This window comes from Athene cunicularia (genome assembly GCF_003259725.1).
Source record: "Athene cunicularia isolate RWA chromosome 4 unlocalized genomic scaffold, athCun1 chr4_part2, whole genome shotgun sequence".
Classification (NCBI taxonomy): Eukaryota; Metazoa; Chordata; class Aves; order Strigiformes; family Strigidae; genus Athene; species Athene cunicularia.
This window is the reverse complement of record NW_020799099.1, coordinates 10,116,021-10,134,045: the sequence shown is the minus strand read 5'-3', so window position 1 is coordinate 10,134,045 and position 18,025 is coordinate 10,116,021. Positions and strand designations below refer to the sequence as shown.

Below are 18,025 nucleotides of genomic sequence, written 5' to 3'. Positions count from 1 at the left end.
AGGATTTACACTGCTTACCCCCTTTATTTTTAAGAAGGACAAAAATGGGAGAACATACACTTTTACCTGGCATCTATTGCTCAGATATTCTTTCAATAGTTAGTCTACAGGTTGAAATGTGTTATTAAAAAAAAAAAAAAGTGAAAGGTGACTGTGATTGATCTAAGATTTGGCCAAAAAAATACCACACTGCATTCTTTTGTAGAGAAAAAGCACACCACTGGAACAGCCCATAGATATGATTTATTCCTGTGATGTGTGAGTAAGTTCAAGTTACTTTGGAAGAGTTTTCTAGAAAGGCTAACATCGAAAGATTATCTTCATAGAGGGAAAGATTCTGAACCTGTATTCAGCAATACTTGAAAGCATAGCCAAGGACAGGTTATGGAGTAAAATAAACAGTATTTTGAGTGATTACAAACACTGGTATGAACTTATTTTAATTGACAAGTTACCTAAACCTGGAACACTGTACAACAGCCATATCAAGTTGTGGGTCTGGGCATCTTTTAACAAACAATTCAAGAACATCAATTGCCAAAGAAACGTGAACTGATGGCATGAGCTGTTTTAGAGGAAGCTGGCTCAAGTCTGTCTTTCTCTTGTTCTCAGGTTGGTAACTTCTTGCTGAATTGTAGCGAGTTGTGTTTCACTTAAAGCTCCAGACTGCACATAGTCCAAGGGCTCCAAAGCCATGGTACAGAAACCTGCAGCATTCTGAAACCTTGTTAGAAGCAGTACACAAGAGTAACCAAATGAACAGTCATCACCCACATTTCTTCATGCCAGAAGAATGCCCTTTTCTGCTGTAACATGGTGAATGCTAATAATCAGCTATTGCAGCAGTCCTTTCAGGGACATATTGTCTCCAAGTCTCCAGATGCTTTCCACTGTATTGCTCTCTTGCACGCAGCTGGCCGATTTTCTGTCAGATCCATATAGCTGTGATTATCAAGTTACATACCACACTGCAAAATTGCTTTTATTCTAAAACAGACACCTATAATGATCATTTAAAGACACTACCAAGTCTTTGAGCAAATCAAAAGGAAGCAGCTACAGAACTGAACTTGCTTTTATCCCCAGTCTGCACACAGTGAACATGCATGCAGTGACTGGGAAGGGGTTACCTATGTATATTAGAAAAAACACGTGACTTGATCAAGCAGCACCAAGTCTACAGACAGATGATGAGCTTTAAAAACGTTCAGTAGAACAGTTAAATACATGACCTGAACTAGAGCCTTATCCCAATAAGACAAGCCAAAAGGCAGCTCACTCAGATTCTTCACAGGAGTAAGATGCCTAGCAGACTGTTTCAGGTCAGCACTTGCCAAGAAATTCCAGTCAATGTTTCCCAACATCTACACTTATCACACAGTCCCCTGCATCATTCTGAGAGTTACTTCAAATCTTTTATTACTTCTCTGAATACCAGTAGCCAACGAAAGCAAAAGGCAATCTAGCCCAGTTTAATCCCAGGAAGAATTGATGTAAACAAAAATAAGATGGCAAAAGACTACCAAGTACAACTCAACAGCAAACTAATATATTCATGACACTTCCTTCTTATAATTTGAAGACAGCAGAAAACATGTGTGTCGGTTTCTGACACACTCAACTTGATGTTAACAAAAGCATGTTACAACACAAGCCAGTTAACACATACTTGAATCAAAGCTTCTGTTCCAAAACCATGACCACAAGAGCCAGTTTTTCCACTGTCACCATCTCACCCAGTGTTTCAGGCATTCAAGAACCAGGATCTGTTTGCCACTTTAGGTGCCTGTCCTAAATACCCCATTTACTGGCTACTGAACTATGGTTTCTTCTTTTTCATGAAAAGTTTCCAATGTTAGTTTTGTTTCTATCAGGTGGAGCATTGGAATTATTTATCAAGCCAATTTTCTTTTCCAGCCATCTCAAGTTCTAAGCCATTACTATTTTCCACAAACATTTAGGCATAGTGTGTATAGCAAGTTTACATATTGTACTTGTGAAAACACTTTTAATAGGATATACACCGTGAGTAACACTAAGTGCTTCTACACTGTTTTCCTATTACCTATATGAACCCAGTAATATGTTAGTTCATTTCACACCACTATTTGCCCTCTGCATAGTATGTCAAGTGACATACATGTTGGTGCTGGCTCTCCATTCCCACCCAAGAATAAGCACAGAAGCTCTGACAGATAAGCAGCCTTAGTCCATCCAGTTCCAGGTTCTCCTTCCCAGTGATCCTTGCAGCAGCAGTGGCTTGAAATGCACTCTCAGCTCCACAAGGAAAACCCCAAGGGCTCACAACTCACAGCACCCCATGGTCCTTTCCAGCGACGATAAAAGGTTTCAAATTTCATTCTCTGCATCTTCCTTGCATCACCTTCCCAGACACATGTAAATGTACCTGATAGCACTTATTTTGCAGAACTACCAGCATTTTACGTTAAGTTGTCAAGTCAAAAGATGATACATGATCTCCAGCTTCTTGCTACTATCTCACATCAGATGATAGAAATTAGTTAGACATTTACAAGTGCTGATTTCATCAGAGAACACTTAAGCCTCTGAACCAAAAGCAATATTCTGGGTGACTCTACTCAGCTACAGTCCATATAAAACAACATTTACTAATATGAGACCTGAATTACACAGAGAAAAAAAAAAAAGAGGCAGAAAACGACCACAGTTCCAGCTCAAACACTGATAATACAGAACACATCTTCAGTAGGAACTGTCACTTTTTAAGGAAGAAAACTTTTCATTTTTAAGTAGTCTGTATTGGTAATATCAACATTTCATCTCATCATAACTTAAGAAGTCAAAATTCTGTTGTCAGAAACCTGGGTGAATAATGGTAACACCCTCCATATTTGAACTGCAAACATGTTACAATAAGAAGTGAAACTTCTGCTCTAAGTAGATCAAGACAGTATCTCACCCAAACACTGGAACTGCGCTCACGGTATTAAATGTCTGTTCCCCTTTCTAATCAGTTGTTTTCTCTCTGATGCCCTGAGTAAGGTGGACATGTGGTTTACTTCTGTTAAATCTTTTACAATCACAAGGAACAAACCAGAAAAAAACATATTATACAGAAATATTAAGTACAAGAGTAAATCAAAAAGTTAGGGACATTCGTCAAGTTTGTCTTGGAAAGCTCTCAATTAGAAATATGTTTAAGTCAACACCATTCTTCTTTTCTTAGTTGTCTTACACCACTTTAAGACATTTCCAAGAACAATTCATGGGGAAAAGAAACCAGCTTTTAAAAGACAGATTTTCATATTTAAAGACTTATCATATCAGATTTGTTTGCTAAGTGTAAATTACTGTTCATACAGAATTAAAAATACCTTTGTTAAATCAAGCCAATATGTACACTTGTTTAAATTCCAGTTGTGAGTCAGTACACAAAAGCTATTGAAAAACATTGTTTCTTTCCAATGGAACAGGCAACAGTTCACAACCAACTCAACACTTCTCAGTCTCGGTCAGCCATGACTGATTTTTTTTTTTTAAATAAGCCATCTCTCCTTGTTCTTTACATTTCTTAGTATTTCAAGAATGAAAGCTGGGATTCAAAGTAACAAAAATAAAACACATAATACAATGAGGCCATTAATTACAATCTAAGTTGTATTATAACTATCTGAAAAACAGCATAAACAAATACATTTCTAAGATGTATAAGGTGAGGAAATAAAAAAATCCTTAGACACACGGGTATGAATACTCAAGAGACTAAGTACCTGATAGTCACCATCTGAGATTAAATACAAGTATTACTGTTCATTTTGTATATGAATTTAGGCTCACCTACAAAACAAAGCAACCTTTTTAATGAAGACTCTAGGGTAAATCATTCCAAACTGCCACCTATGGAGCAAACATTTCTTCACTGAAGAATTGCTTTCACACTATATTGAACTATTGAATATTAACAGGATGACAGAAGATAAACTTGTCCTTTCTGAATGAGCAGAACAAAAAGAGAAAACTGAGAACACTCTAACAGATCAGACAGTATTAATTTAAGTCTAACAGCAGGAGCAGACATGGATGCAGAGGTGTTTTTAAAAATTGCCTTGCAGAATACAAGAGTGTTATCCTGTTCACTCTTCACCAAGTATAGTACAAGAGCACTTGTGTGCATGAACCAGCCCTAGCAGACAATCTTCAGGAATGCAAGATGAAAGCAAAAGGAAACGCAGGTGCTAACTTAGGTTGACCCCAAGTGACTTATTTTAAGGCACATTATCTGAGCTTTTATACTTCCATAAGAATACTTATTAAAAGTCATATTAAGGCACCTTTATCACAAAAGCACTCTCAACAAAACTTAGGTAGGTGTGGCTCTATAGGTAACTGAAGCTCCTTTTACCACTTAACTATCAGGTAGGCTTTACTTTGCTAAATTAAAGTGCTGATCAAGCAAACATTAAAACTGTTGATTAAGTTACAGGATGATGCAGTTTCACATTCACGGTCAGTGTTCACATACAATGGTATTTTTACTTCTATCCAAGGTAAAAAATAGCCAAAGCCAAACTAAAACACAATAATTAATCCCCTCCTCCCCTCCAAATGTACAGATAATCTATGATATTTTGTTTGCTTTCACTCAATTTACACCAAAACTATCCATAAAAAGCAGCAGAAGCTTGCAGTCTTAACTTGGCTGGACAACTGAACTAAAGAAACAGCATAAGTTGGAAGCAGACTACAGGGAAGTAGCAAAATTTGGTCTTAGCAAATAATTTGCCTTTAGCAAAAGCATTTCTGATTCTGCCTAAGTGATTCACACTGCACTGGTCCAATGTATTTGCACTGCCAACACCACACAGTCTGTACACTGCCGAAGTACCAGGAACTGGATGCAGAAGCATTTTTTAATTTGAGGTAATCAACATATTAACAAATCTCTTTAACCCATTTACCGTCATGAGGCAGCCAACACCTTTATCGTTCCTTTGGTCATTTAACTGGACGTACATACTTCAACAGATACATAGAGAGATATTTACATATGTATACATAGGTATACATATATATGAGGTAGTGATGTTACAGATGTAACTTGCCTGCGTGAGAAATGAAAGGAACAGAACCAAACGGATCTTCAGGATGATTTTTCTGTGGAGCAGAATGGGGCTCCACATTCTTATCTGAAGATGCCCTCCTGTCCACCAGCCTGTCTGTAAAAAACAAAATGAAACAGAACAAAAAATAAAATAAAATAAAAATGGCAGGTCTTATGCCTATGCAAAGATATCTACTGTACAGAGTGAGGGAGGAATATACTCTCAATTAGGGATTTTTAGATGTTTTAAAGTTATCCTATATCCTGAATTCACACTCCTTGATCATTCAAGAAAAGTCACTTGCACAAACACATTGTTAATACCCCTGTCCCACCAAAAGCAGTATGTATGCAATGATGGAATACTTTAAATGAGGATCACTCTTGCTTATTATATGCAGCCTATGCACTCCGTAATAGAAACAACTTGTCCTCTGTGCTCTTGAGGTTTTGAAGTCAGAATTACTAAGCTTATTCAAAACACAAAATCATTCATTTTATCCAAGTCTTGCCCAGCCTTTGACACAAAAAGAGAAAAGTTGACAATCACAGCAAAATAGCTAGGAGTACTTTTTATTAAACCTGTAACACCTCAAAAATAAAAATTTGAGTGTCACGTAATATAGAGAAATGTAGTGTCTGTTTGGTATGGTCTTCAAACCTTAGGAGACTGTTTTTTTAAAGAATCTTTTTTTCTTTCAGAAGACACATTAAAAGGTTTTTAAACACAGCCACAAATTCAAAGCACTAGGAATGGTAAATACAATTTTTTCTGTCTAAGCTATTATTCTAAACCAGCTGCCTACTCGAGATCCAGCCCATCCAGCCTAACCACCACACTGCAGCTCAGGAGGGTCCCAGCAAGGCCTATCAGCCTTAACAATACCATGGTGACAAAGCATTCCACTTGCCGCTAACATCCTACATCCTCTGTGCAGAAGACACAGCATTTTGCTTTCCCCTTTTTCCACAGCAAGCAGCTGCTCTTCCAAACAATCTGAAGCACCACTTTCTTGACAATTTGTAAAGATAGCTCTGCTCTGATTACGTACCAAGCTACCTGCAGGTTTTCTATTCAGTCCTTCAATGCAGCAGCCAGGAGGCTTTGCTAAAACAACCACCAGGGACTAGACAGCAAGCTAATCTACTTCAGACAGATGCATATTAACTGTGTACAAAGCCCAAGAGTTTTGAAATTACATGCCAGTTTTAACAGACAAGTGTTCTGTTCTTATTCAAGTGTCCATAATTTGAGTTGTCTGACACTTACCTACTTTTAGAAGTACAAGTGGGAGTTGTTCTATTACAGACAACCCCCCCTTAAAATATAATCCCAACTGGGGATTCCTGGTACAGGAGACTAAGTAGTTGCTCTTACCTCAACATACACATATTGAAATAGGCAGAGACTAACCAACCCGAACAAAATTATCCTACAGTGACACAGCCACACAGAAGATGAACAAAAGACTAGCAGCTGTATGTTTTATATCATCAGCTTTGAGCCTTGAAGACAAACAACTGCCAAGCATCATATCCAACAGCAGTACTTATTTCTGTTTCTGACCAGTCATATCCATATTGCTTTCTCTCCTCAGGTTCTGGGTTTTGGTTTCAGGAGGGTTATGGGTTGATTGTTTGGGGGAGGGGTGTTATTTTGTTGATTTGGAAGGGGTGGTTTGAGTTTTGTCTTCGAAGAAATGTACATGACCTTCATCTTGCATCTTTACAAATGCAGACTGAGGGATGCTTTTGTTCTATTATCCCTAGTGTCTTGCCTCCAGAGGAAAACCAGTCAACAGCCACACAGCAATCAAACTCTAGAGCAATTTTTCAGGTTACAACAACTTGAACTGTCCTTTGGAGAGTCCTTGCAAATGCTGGCTTGCAAGACTATGCAAGTTCAAGCCCCTAGATGATGATCAGATCTTCCAACTTGAGAAGCAGGGCTTGGGATAGCAGAAAACAAAATGGATTGAAATGCTAAGCATGCAAGAAAAATGAGGGAAAGTGAGTAAATACAAGGTTTCAACTCCTCCATGGCACCTAGGAATACATGTACCAGGATACATCTCCCTGGAAAATGAATTTTAAAATTTGTCAGTTCAGCAAATCTAAGGCTATTTCTTGGAAAAGGACGAGCCATTTTTCCAGTCTTCTGAAGCACACAATTTGTCCACCTTGAAACACAATCCACTTCTCTTTATCAGAGAATGTTTGGAAAAAAAAAAAAGAGACAGTGATGGTTTCTCCAGCTTCACACAAGCAGAAATAGATTCAGTGGGACTGTTAGTATTAGATATTATTGTGCTTCAGATTCAACTTCCTAAAATAAAGTTCCAAGGTTTTTTACCAGCAGTAAATAATCATACAAATATGCAGCCCAGACTACTGCGAGAGACACAATCACGTGCCACGTGGTACAGTGGACCCTTCCATAGAAAAGTGCAGTTATTTAAAACTACAAACAAGGAAACCAGCTTTTTCCATCGAATTGACAGGTCCAAGATCCCTCAGGAGACAGCTCTCTTGGGACTTGTACACAAAGCAAGACTGGAAAGAACCACAGCTCTTTCCCGCACAAGTGGTCTAGGTAGTTCCTTCATACTGTACATGCCGCAAAGGCGATGGATGGAGAGCTTCGTAGGCTTTGCACCCACAGGTGCATCTGTTGCAGCACCGAGATGATTCTGGGCCTAACAAGAATATTGTTCAATTCAGTGTGAAGGCTGTGATGGTCATTTTTCCCAGTGAGAAAGCAGACCCATCTTGGCTCCCAGTTCTGCACAGAGTAAGTGGTTACAGGAGTTCTTTGTAAGAAATCCATTTCTTGACAACGTTGTCAGAACCTCTGCATCACATGTGCTTCAGGACCAGCATTAACACCCATGATGACAGCCACAACAGAAAAACAGTGTACACAAGAACTAGGAACTCCATACTGTAACTCCCTATCCAAGTTCTCCACAAAAGTGCTCACAGTTCAGAAATTTTCATCCAGTTACACATTACATTTTATCACATCTGTCATCTTTTTGCTATGAAAACTTTCACAAAGAGTAAACAAGCTATTCTGTTCTATGAGTTAGCTTCCTCTTTAAAGGAAAAGCGATTAATCATCACAGCAATACCCATCACTACATGCACTATGACTTTAAGCTACTAAATGCATGAAATCTAACAGTAATATTAACCTGACAAATTATGACATCATCTTGATCCACTAACAAAGGCTGTGTATATTTAATTACTCATGTATTAGTCATGAACACAACAGCTTTTAAAATATCTGACAGATTTTTAAAAAAACATTTGATTTATGTATAAAGCATCAGCTCAACAATACAAAACAGGCTTTTGGAAATGGAAAAAAGGATCAATGTTTTGCATGCTACTCAGCACCACACTATTTGACAAAAAGACAAACACAACACTGTACATGAGTTATAAAGTACAGGACAGCAACTCAGTTTAGTAACAGAGAATGTAACAATCAAAACTGTATCTTCAATTCTCCTTCCTCTAGATGGCAAAATGATTCACAGAAAGTTCAAAAATTGAGCACAAAAATTACTCAGTAATAAACAGTTTTCTCTCATAAGAAATAACCTACATCTGAAGAGAATTAAGCCTTGACCCTTAAGATGTATCTGAGGAAATTCCAGGAATAATTATACAGTTAAAGACAATTTTACAGGTATAAACCTTAATGGTACAATAAATCTCACAACTTCTCATTAATCCACTTAAGTTTGAGAAAGTACAGTAGACAAAATTAAGTATAAATATTTCTGATTTGACTCCAGTAAAGGCATTAACACTGCAAGGTAAGATCATACGACCTATGGCACAACATCCTTAATATAAAAAAAACAGTTGAAAGGTTTTTGAAGTCTTTGATATACGTATCTTTGTGTAGGCAGAAACACACATACGCTGAGATTAAAACTAGCTCCCCCTCCATTGGACCTCTTGACAGAAATTAAGTCAAAAGCCTAAAAAAGCTGTAGGTGCATCTCATTATGTATAAGCAAGCCTGCCATCTAGTGTACTAATCGGTCAAGCTAGTAATTTTTTAAATTATGTTTTCTGTATTCAAGTGACTAAAATCCCCTTTCACTGGTTATTACCAAGCAAAACTGTGCCATTACGTTTAACTTTCTGATACAGCATATGAAGCTTATTATCACCTCCAGCTCTTCAGTGCACTGAATTATCTTTACTAAGATATGTGCCAAAAACATGCTTAAGTAGATTTATTCTTTAAAAACCCCAAAACTATTTTTACATGTATAGTATAAAAAAATTGATAACAGAATATAGCAGTAATTGTTCCTGCTGCTAGAGACTTAGAGACAGCAGTTAGCAGCGTTTAGCTCCAAGTTATTCAGGCCTTCACTAAGTCTGTCTGCATGAAATTCAGCATTTTCACAGAAAGAGCTATCAAGCATTGGAACAAGTTGCTCAAGGAAGTGGTTGAGTCATCATTCCTGGAGCTATTTAAAAGATGTGTAGACCTGGCACTTAGGGACATGGTTTACTGGTGGACTTGGTACGGACAAGTTAATGGTTGGACTCGATCTTAAAGCTTCTTTCAACATAAATAATTCTATGATTTTTCTATTTCTCCAGCGTGCTAGAACCAGCCTATTGAGCTACTCCAGGCAAGCTTATTTCTTGTACAGCATTTTCCAGCTTTTTTGTAAAGCCACTTGAAATAGGTCCTTTGGTTAATATCATCTTCCATACTTGTATGTGTTCAAAACCTGTGGTTTAATTAAAAAAAAATCCAATAAAACTTACCATAACTACAGTCAGAAGTCCAAAAGTCAGTTAAAGATTCTGGAAACAGGTAATGTGCTAACCTTTTGGTTCAAAAGCTAACATTCTCCAGATTCAAGAGTGTATTATTTCAGAAGACTTCTAAAGCCTTCAATTGGAAGCAGCGTACCTAAAGATATTCCATTCTACTACTAAATAATCTCAAATTCTAAACTTGGATTCAGAAAGAATGCTTATTTTTCAGCTGGTATTATTTTATCCCTTTTCCTCAGCTAGCAGTAAATCATTGTACTCCAAAATGTGTGCAGGCTACATCCACATCTCAAAAGTAGGAGTCTTATGTGGTCAACACAGGATACAAGCAAAAACAATCAACTGGAGTTTCACAGAAAACCTCCAACCAGTTACTTTCCTTAAGGATTATCAGTTACTGCGCACATCTTGTTCAGCTACGTTTGAGGACACAGAAATCCAAGAAAAAGACTTAGCTGAAGGCATTTTTTCTAATTACTTGAAATTCAACTTTACTGCATTTTTAATTGCAAGGAACTTGCTGATACTCAGCCAAGTAAGCATATACAATCTGGTTTAAACATTGCATATCTTACAAGTCTCACTAATAAATCTGATCTTGACAAAACCAGTTTTAGGAAAATCATCTCATGAGCATGTGTTAAGCAATTAAGACGAAGAAGTAATTTCAAGTAAAAACCATTGAGATAACTGACTTGAAGAGGAAAAAGTTTATTCAACTATTGCCATATCAGAACAACAAAGCAGCCCTTACATGTAGCCACTCATCAGAAAGGACATTACAAAACATTAACATAATGTAATAGATCAGTTTTCTTTCAGGCATTTTCAAAGGACAAATCAGACCCACAGACTCTTCTGCTCTGGTGTGCAAGAAAAAAGCTGTAAAGGAACAAAGCAAGCAGCCAAACTTTTCTTCCTATCTGACAATATACCTCTGCTATTCAGAGCTTCTTGACAATCAAGGTGACACAAGCAGTATTTAAGAGCTAAGTTATTACCATTACTGCAGTATTTGAGCCCGTAAGTACCAATTTTAGACAGTGAGTTCCTATTGCACACATTTTCAAAAAGAGAAAGGAAAAGAAAGAAGACAGGCCCAGCTCTGCCCTCAAATGCTCAGAAAGAATTTTCTGTACACAGACTGCATGGCCCTTCGACAGGACAGGTGTTGGAACTGCTGAGCAACTACAGAGCCCTTATTTACTGTGAAGCAAAATAAGCCTTCAAGTGTCCCTTACTTGTTCTTAGCAGGTCAAATTCTCTGTCCAGCAGCTCCTCCTCTGTCAACTTGGAAAAATTGTCCTCTCCAAATGGGTTCCAGCCTGACATATCAGGTGGGTTATTAATGCTCTGCTTTGGGTAACTGGCAATTGCTTCAGCATCAAGAATACGTGGCCTGTAAAGTAAGTTCATGGAAGCAAATAGAAAAATTACAAGATTGTTTATCAGGGTGAAAATCTTTAACAGGCTTTATTAGGCCAAAATACTACATACAAGTAACATGCATACATTAACAGCTTATCCCAAAAGCATCGGAAAGCTAACTTAAGGGAAAACAGATCACTTGAAATATGTGGTTTGATCACATGATTTCTTTATGCAATCCTTGGAGTTTCATTATTCAATTTATTAATTGTAGCCAAAGCACAGAACCCTTCAAAGTTGACATGCAATGGCAAAAACTCTATTCCACCTGTGGTCATTTCTACATTGCCATAGGAGACTGACTTGTTTTCCTCAAAAAAAACCCCTACTAAGTATGTTAGAAGTTTTCATCAGTTCTCTTTATTTTCATATTATTTCTTCTTGGCAGACACATTAAGTGCCTTTAAGGTCTACATCCATCCAACTGATAGAAATAACTGAACCAGTTGACATAATAGCTTCTGCTTGTATTAGTCTTATCTACACAGATAAACCTTTGACCAGATGGGGTTTTCCTTTCATGAAAGTTTAGCAAATTACACCTACTACTTTCTCTGTTTGTCTGAAGCAGACTAGAAAAGCAGCAATCAGCAAGTTACAGTGTGCTAACTGGTTCTCTTGCCATGCCCAGCCAGGCTCTGCAGGCCACACGTGCAGCCCAGCTTCATGTGGAACCACCTCTTCAAGACAAGAGAAAGGAGAAGGGATTTCTTCCTACCAAGCTTGGGTGCTACCATCCCAAAGGCTCTTTCCACTGAAAGAACGACACCATGCAATACAACGCAATGCATTTAATATGTCAAGGGAAAAGAAACTCATCACCCCCTCCTTTAATACAAGAAGTATTAAGTACACAAGAAGTATATTTTTTTGTTTACAAGATCAATCTCATGTATTGCAAATCATTGCTAATTCAGAGTCATTGACTCAAAGCTAACTAGTAGGACCAAATCTTCAGCCAAACACACAGAAGAGAAACTGGAAATGTACATATTTACTTCCAGACTAGAATGATTCCTTAGAAATTATTTGTGACAGAAGTACTCTGGCAATAGACCTGCCTGAAGTACAGCTGGTAAATCTCAGATATGGGCACAGAAGTCCAGAATGACACTCTCTGCTAGGGATTAGACTACCTAATTGGCAAGATGAAGCCAAACTGGTCGTGGTGATATATTATATCAATCCACCCCACAGCAAGGAATATTTTGGTTTTGACACTTTCACCACACTGTAACCTAGAAGAGACTGACAGCAGCACCTGAAAGATGTAGCCACACTATTAACTGAAAGCCTATGTCAAGACTGACTGCACCAAAGACTCAGCATTTTGACAACTGCAAAGCACTTATCTTTCAATATAGTATAGTAGGAACCTATAAAAATACATAACCTAGCTTCTAACATTAGTGAAACTGGACAAATCTGTGATTTTTTTCGTTTTTAAACAGGAAAGAAAGAGGCTTTATTCCACACACAGTTTTTCACAAGAATTCTTGTGAAAGTCATTATTGATTACACCTTATTAAGCAAGGTTAAGTCCACATCCCATTGCAAAGGGACTATACCTCTGATGAGGTATATACTCTATCAAATAACATACTTAGGTCAGACCTCTGATCAATAGACACAAGAGTTAGAAGCCCTAGCAAATAAATACCAACTATAGGACCTCTCTTTAAGAGTGTTTAAGGTGACTTTCACATGCCCATAACCTCATTCAACACTGGTTACTAACCATCTTAAGCAAAGTCAGTTCCTGGAATAAATCCATGAACAAGAAAAAGAGGAAGGCAGGTTCTTTAACAAGTTGTACCAGGCTTATCTGCTAACAAGGTCAGTGTCTCACCCTCCTCCTAAAATATACTTTACTACTAAACAGCAAATATCTAACTGCTTCAACTAATACCTTACTACTGAAGCAATTAATTTCTGAGGAAAGGATTCAGTAGTACTCATCACAATTATCAATGTAAGCAGTTAAGTAACCCTTGGGTACATCTGTGTCAGAATACTTGCCTGCTTGCAGGGTAGGGACAATCTGCCACTGTTCCAGCATGCACTGGAAGTGACCCAGGGTAGGAGATTAAGGCTGGTGAGAAGTCTTGTGGAGAAGTGATATATTCAGGAGACTGTGCCTGTTGTGACCGCTGTTGCTGCTGAGCCAGCATCTGCTGCTGTAGGAGAGCATGCTGATATTGCTGCACCTAAGATAGATAATGATCATGTTACCAAGTCACCCGGGTCAGCATTAATCTTTTCTGCTAAGTAACAATACCAGTCTTACAGTCAAACACACTAACCACCACCACACTCCAGAAAAACTTGGTAGCTTCAGCAGAAGCAAGAAGCCAGACCTGCCCTAACAGGTCAGTAATACAATTTTTCTCTTCCAATACATTATCCCTTAGATTTTTTGTAATTACTACAAACTGAGCATATGCTACTGCAGCACTAAAAAGTTAGTTTTCATCATACCTTATTCTTAATTATTAATACGAAAATTTCGTAATTGCTCCTGACTTTTGAAAAAACAGATTATGCAGTTTGCCTTCTTGCTTTTAAAGTAGGAATTTCAAGTCACAATGCCTTGTATCACTTAATAGTCTAACATACATTTGTTGCTGTGGTCGCTTGGAAGCCTTAAGCACCAAGTATGTTTCAAATTACTATATACCTACTTAATGAAGTTTAGAATATATCCCATCCAGTTAATACAGAAGTTCAGATAAGCTTCTGCAACCAAGATTGGGTTAACTTTTTTTTCCCCAACTGAGTATCATTTTAGATGCTGAACTCCATGCTATTTACCATATCTACAGCTCATTACACCTACTCACAAACTCCTCTTATTGCATCTTCATAGCAGACTTACAAACACAACACGTATTTTAAGATTGTACTGTCTACGTTCCATTCTTGACATACCATAGCAGGATACTGAGATTGGGAAGGTTGCTGCTGGTACACAGACTGCATCAACAGCTGCTGTTGGACCATCTGCTGGTGCATTGCTTGTTGATACTATAGTTGAAAAGAAGAAAATAGCTTTAAGAAGTCGTGATCTCCCCTTTAGGAATATCCAGATATTTAGAAGCAGCTTCAATTAAAATATGACTTCTGTGACTCAACAGCATTTTTCACTTAAGACATCACATAACCAAGAATCACCTTGCAGTTCAGTCACAGCATTTTAATGACTCTGTGTTTAGAAGCTTTTCCATTTTTCCCCCCAATTAATACCAGCCTGTTTAACAAAAAAATTAAACTATATACTCAGCACTGCCTTTTCTGAGCCTGGCCAATTAACATCCCAACTTCTGTAGTTTTCACCAGTGCTGAGCCACTTTGGAAAATAATTCAGCTGTGCTTTAAAAAAAAAAACCACATCTCAAAATGGGAATAAAAGAGGATAGCAATAGGTGCCTTGGACAGGATCTGAACATTCTTGTCTGACCTAGCTGCTCTCCCATTATGTTTATAGTTCTTCATGCTACACAACTTAAGTGATTATACTTGACAGTATGCAAGCTGAACAGTGTTAGAATACAAGTCATCCACGAAAAATCTGGGTGGACAAAACAATTACAAAAATGAAGCTCTTTGCTGACCAAGAAAAATCAAAGAAAGCAAAACCAGCAAAAAATCCTACTCAGATGGTGGAGATACAACCATCTACTGCAAGCATAGCATCATCACCTAGATAACTCCTAACATTCATCTTAAGCACATTTACACAAAAACCCTTTGTTTGGGCCACATGTTGGTGATTCAAAGCAAACTGGGATTCACAGTCAAACTGAAAAAACAAGATAGCACAAAGAATGCAGCTTTCTAGGGTAAGCATTACAGTGCCTATGAAGAGACAAATCAAAGTTTAAAAGAAGTTGCAGGAGCCATGATCCCTTTATCCTAGCAGGAAAAAACACAGGCCATAACAGCAGAAATGTTTAATTAGGACATAATTCCAAGTGTTATTAATAGGCATAACATGTGTTTCTTAGGTTTCTAACAGATTCAACTTGTACCTGCTGAATGTAAGCATCCTGAACTGTAGGTTGCTGCTGCTGGTGATGCAAATGGTGTAGCTGCTGTAGTCTCCAGTCCCCTTGCTGCAGCTGCTGCAGAACTCTGTTCTGCTGTGGGGGATGCTGGTTGGTCCCTTGGGACTGTAACATTTCTGGCCCATTCCCTGGGCGCATGGCTCCTGTAAGAGTCAGACAACACCATGTATATACTGATCTCTAAAGTTTAGCTAGAGCCCTCCCTGGCAGTTAACCTCTTCATTTAACACTTCAAGGTGAAACAGTTTATTAACTTCCCTTCCCAGTCTGACAACTAGTAGAGCTGGTAGATGCTAAGTTCTCTTCTCCAAAAATACTTACATGCCTGTCAAGGCACAATTTCTACTTACAAGATGTGGGAAGCTTCATTTAGTCTCACAAGAGAGGAAGCTGGGTTCAAGATTTCTGCTTTACTTAAGTGTAAGTTGTACCTTCTACTGTCTCAAACATACATACAGTTTTCTATGCATACAACACGTTCAATGTTTTGAGGGTTGTTTTTTTTTTTTTAAGGGAACTATTAGCTCACTTGTCAAATTCCCTAAACAGAACACCTGATTGATTTTGCCATCCAATTGTTTTTGCAGCCTTTTAAGTAAGCAGTACTAACATAAATCAATCTCTCTTGCATGCTGTATTTATATTCTGAAGTGCCCAGGAATGATCTGTTACTTGTCATAACAGGAAAAGCTTTCCAAGTTGGATGTTATCTGGATCCTACCTAGTAAAAGTTGTTTACACCTGGGACACAAACATTTTGATTGGAGGCTTTCCCAACACCATCCCTGAAGCTACTCTTCCTGTACTGTAACATCACACAGTTCAACTAAGAAAGTACTGGAGATGTAAATGAAAACTATTTAAGTGAATATTTATTGGAGCCATAACTCTTTTTTCAAGGAGATGAAGAAAATCTCAAAGGATTTATTTAAATCCCATTTCACTCGATTGAGCCTCCCTCAATTACTCCTGTTACCCCTCTACTGCACCCACAGTTCAATGTGAAATGCATCAGTCAGTCATTAGAAAAGTTAACTTTTTGCCTGGTTCCAACCTACAAATAATACCAACATACTGTTGATATCTCATGACTTATTGAGGCACAGGGAAAATATTTCTCCTACTACACCATGAGAGCAGTTTGTAACAGAAGAAAGTATTTTTCATGAATTATTTGAAAGTCATAACTGAGCATGAGCTTCTCTCACAACCTGCAGTGGGAAGTTCATGCAAAATCAATGTTAAGCACCAAAAATACCTTCACTTCTCAGCAAATTGCATTTAGGTTTTGTGGCATCTGGTCAAACTTATTTGTACATTTAGAATGCTTCAGAAAGGATGAAGATTTGTGTTTTAGCATATAAAAAAAAGATTAATTTGAGTCTTAAATGTTATCCCTACTAGAGCAAGAAGGAAGAGACAGACAATATTAATTCTTAATTTATTTTGATCTATCCATAGACTTTGTTAAGTTACCTTTTTGCCCACGATTACCAAATTCACCAGGGACTTGTACTTTGACTGGAGTTGCTGAGCTCTGGATCGTCAGCACACTAGAAGTGGCAGTACTTGAATTGGCCTTTGGTCTTTGTCGTGGTGCAATTGAGGTTTCTGTTGGTCCAACAGTATCTGTTATTCTGAAATGGCAAGCATTCCCACAGAAGAGTCATGTTAAAAAAATACTTTCTTCTTCAAATTAGACACAGTATATCTCTTAATAGCTCAATTATGTCTTAACCACGGGCTGCTCTACTTCTGAATTGGATTGTAATACCTTAAAATTTACTTCCTAAATTCCACTCCCCACTCATCGCAGCCATAGCATATACAACTGCTGCAGAACACCATCAAGAAGGAGCTGTGCAATAGTCTTATTCCCAAAGAGACCACGGAACTACACAAAATCTCTCTGTAAAAGCTTTCCTCGCTTCACACTAGTGAGTGAAAGTTATGTCTAGCACTTGAGTCAGCAATCCCATGACCAGAGGTATGATAACTGTTCATACTTAAAAAGGAAATAAGATTATGAAAAAACAGTTAAGTCTACTCATTTCTACCTTTTGTTAGAGATTTTAGCCTCTAGCAGTTATAACACCTATAAACTGCTCAAAAGATTTGCATCTTTCCTGAAGTACTTCAGAGCTATATAATAGTCTGCTGGGTTAATAAAGATGTTCAAAACTGAAGTATTTGTACTTGAGAGCTTTAATGCCATTATCAGGTTACAGTATACACATTTTTTTAAAACTGTCCAACTGCTTAAAAACACTAATTCACGATCTGAGCCATCAGTATGTAACACCCCATATTAATTCCTACCATATTAAGCCACCATCTGCCTTAACCTGCTGTAATTCACAGCCATCGGGAAAATATTATTTAGGAAGAACTATGAACCTTGCTTGGCACTAGATTTCATTGGAGTTTAAAAGATTATTCCATAGAAACTCTACACCTGCTGTACATTACCAACTGACAGCAGAGCCAGCAAAACCAACCACGTCCAGGCCATGACATTACCTTAGAATGGTATGTACATATCTACATAGCTCAAATGCAGCTTGGATGAGCCCATTCATTTGCTTCTCATTCACAATAGGCTAAGGAAGTCAGAGTTGAAATAGAACTCATAGTT

At 37.8% G+C, this 18,025-nt stretch overlaps 1 protein-coding gene across 3 annotated transcripts in view; it reads right to left on the bottom strand.

The window, feature by feature from the left end:
• BMP2K (BMP2 inducible kinase) overlaps positions 1-18,025 on the bottom strand; it is a 64,887-nt gene that overhangs the window by 11,361 nt on the left and 35,501 nt on the right. For all 3 annotated transcript variants that reach the window (XR_003398309.1, XM_026847768.1, XM_026847767.1), the window contains exons 10-15: positions 16,867-17,027; positions 15,355-15,533; positions 14,255-14,350; positions 13,346-13,533; positions 11,140-11,297; positions 5,085-5,198 (exon numbers count right to left, since the gene is read on the bottom strand). Coding sequence is in view for 2 of the 3 variants with exons in the window: in XM_026847768.1 (XP_026703569.1) it covers positions 5,085-5,198; positions 11,140-11,297; positions 13,346-13,533; positions 14,255-14,350; positions 15,355-15,533; positions 16,867-17,027 (896 nt within the window). In the remaining variant the exon portion in view is untranslated. The remainder of the gene's footprint in view (positions 1-5,084; positions 5,199-11,139; positions 11,298-13,345; positions 13,534-14,254; positions 14,351-15,354; positions 15,534-16,866; positions 17,028-18,025) is intronic.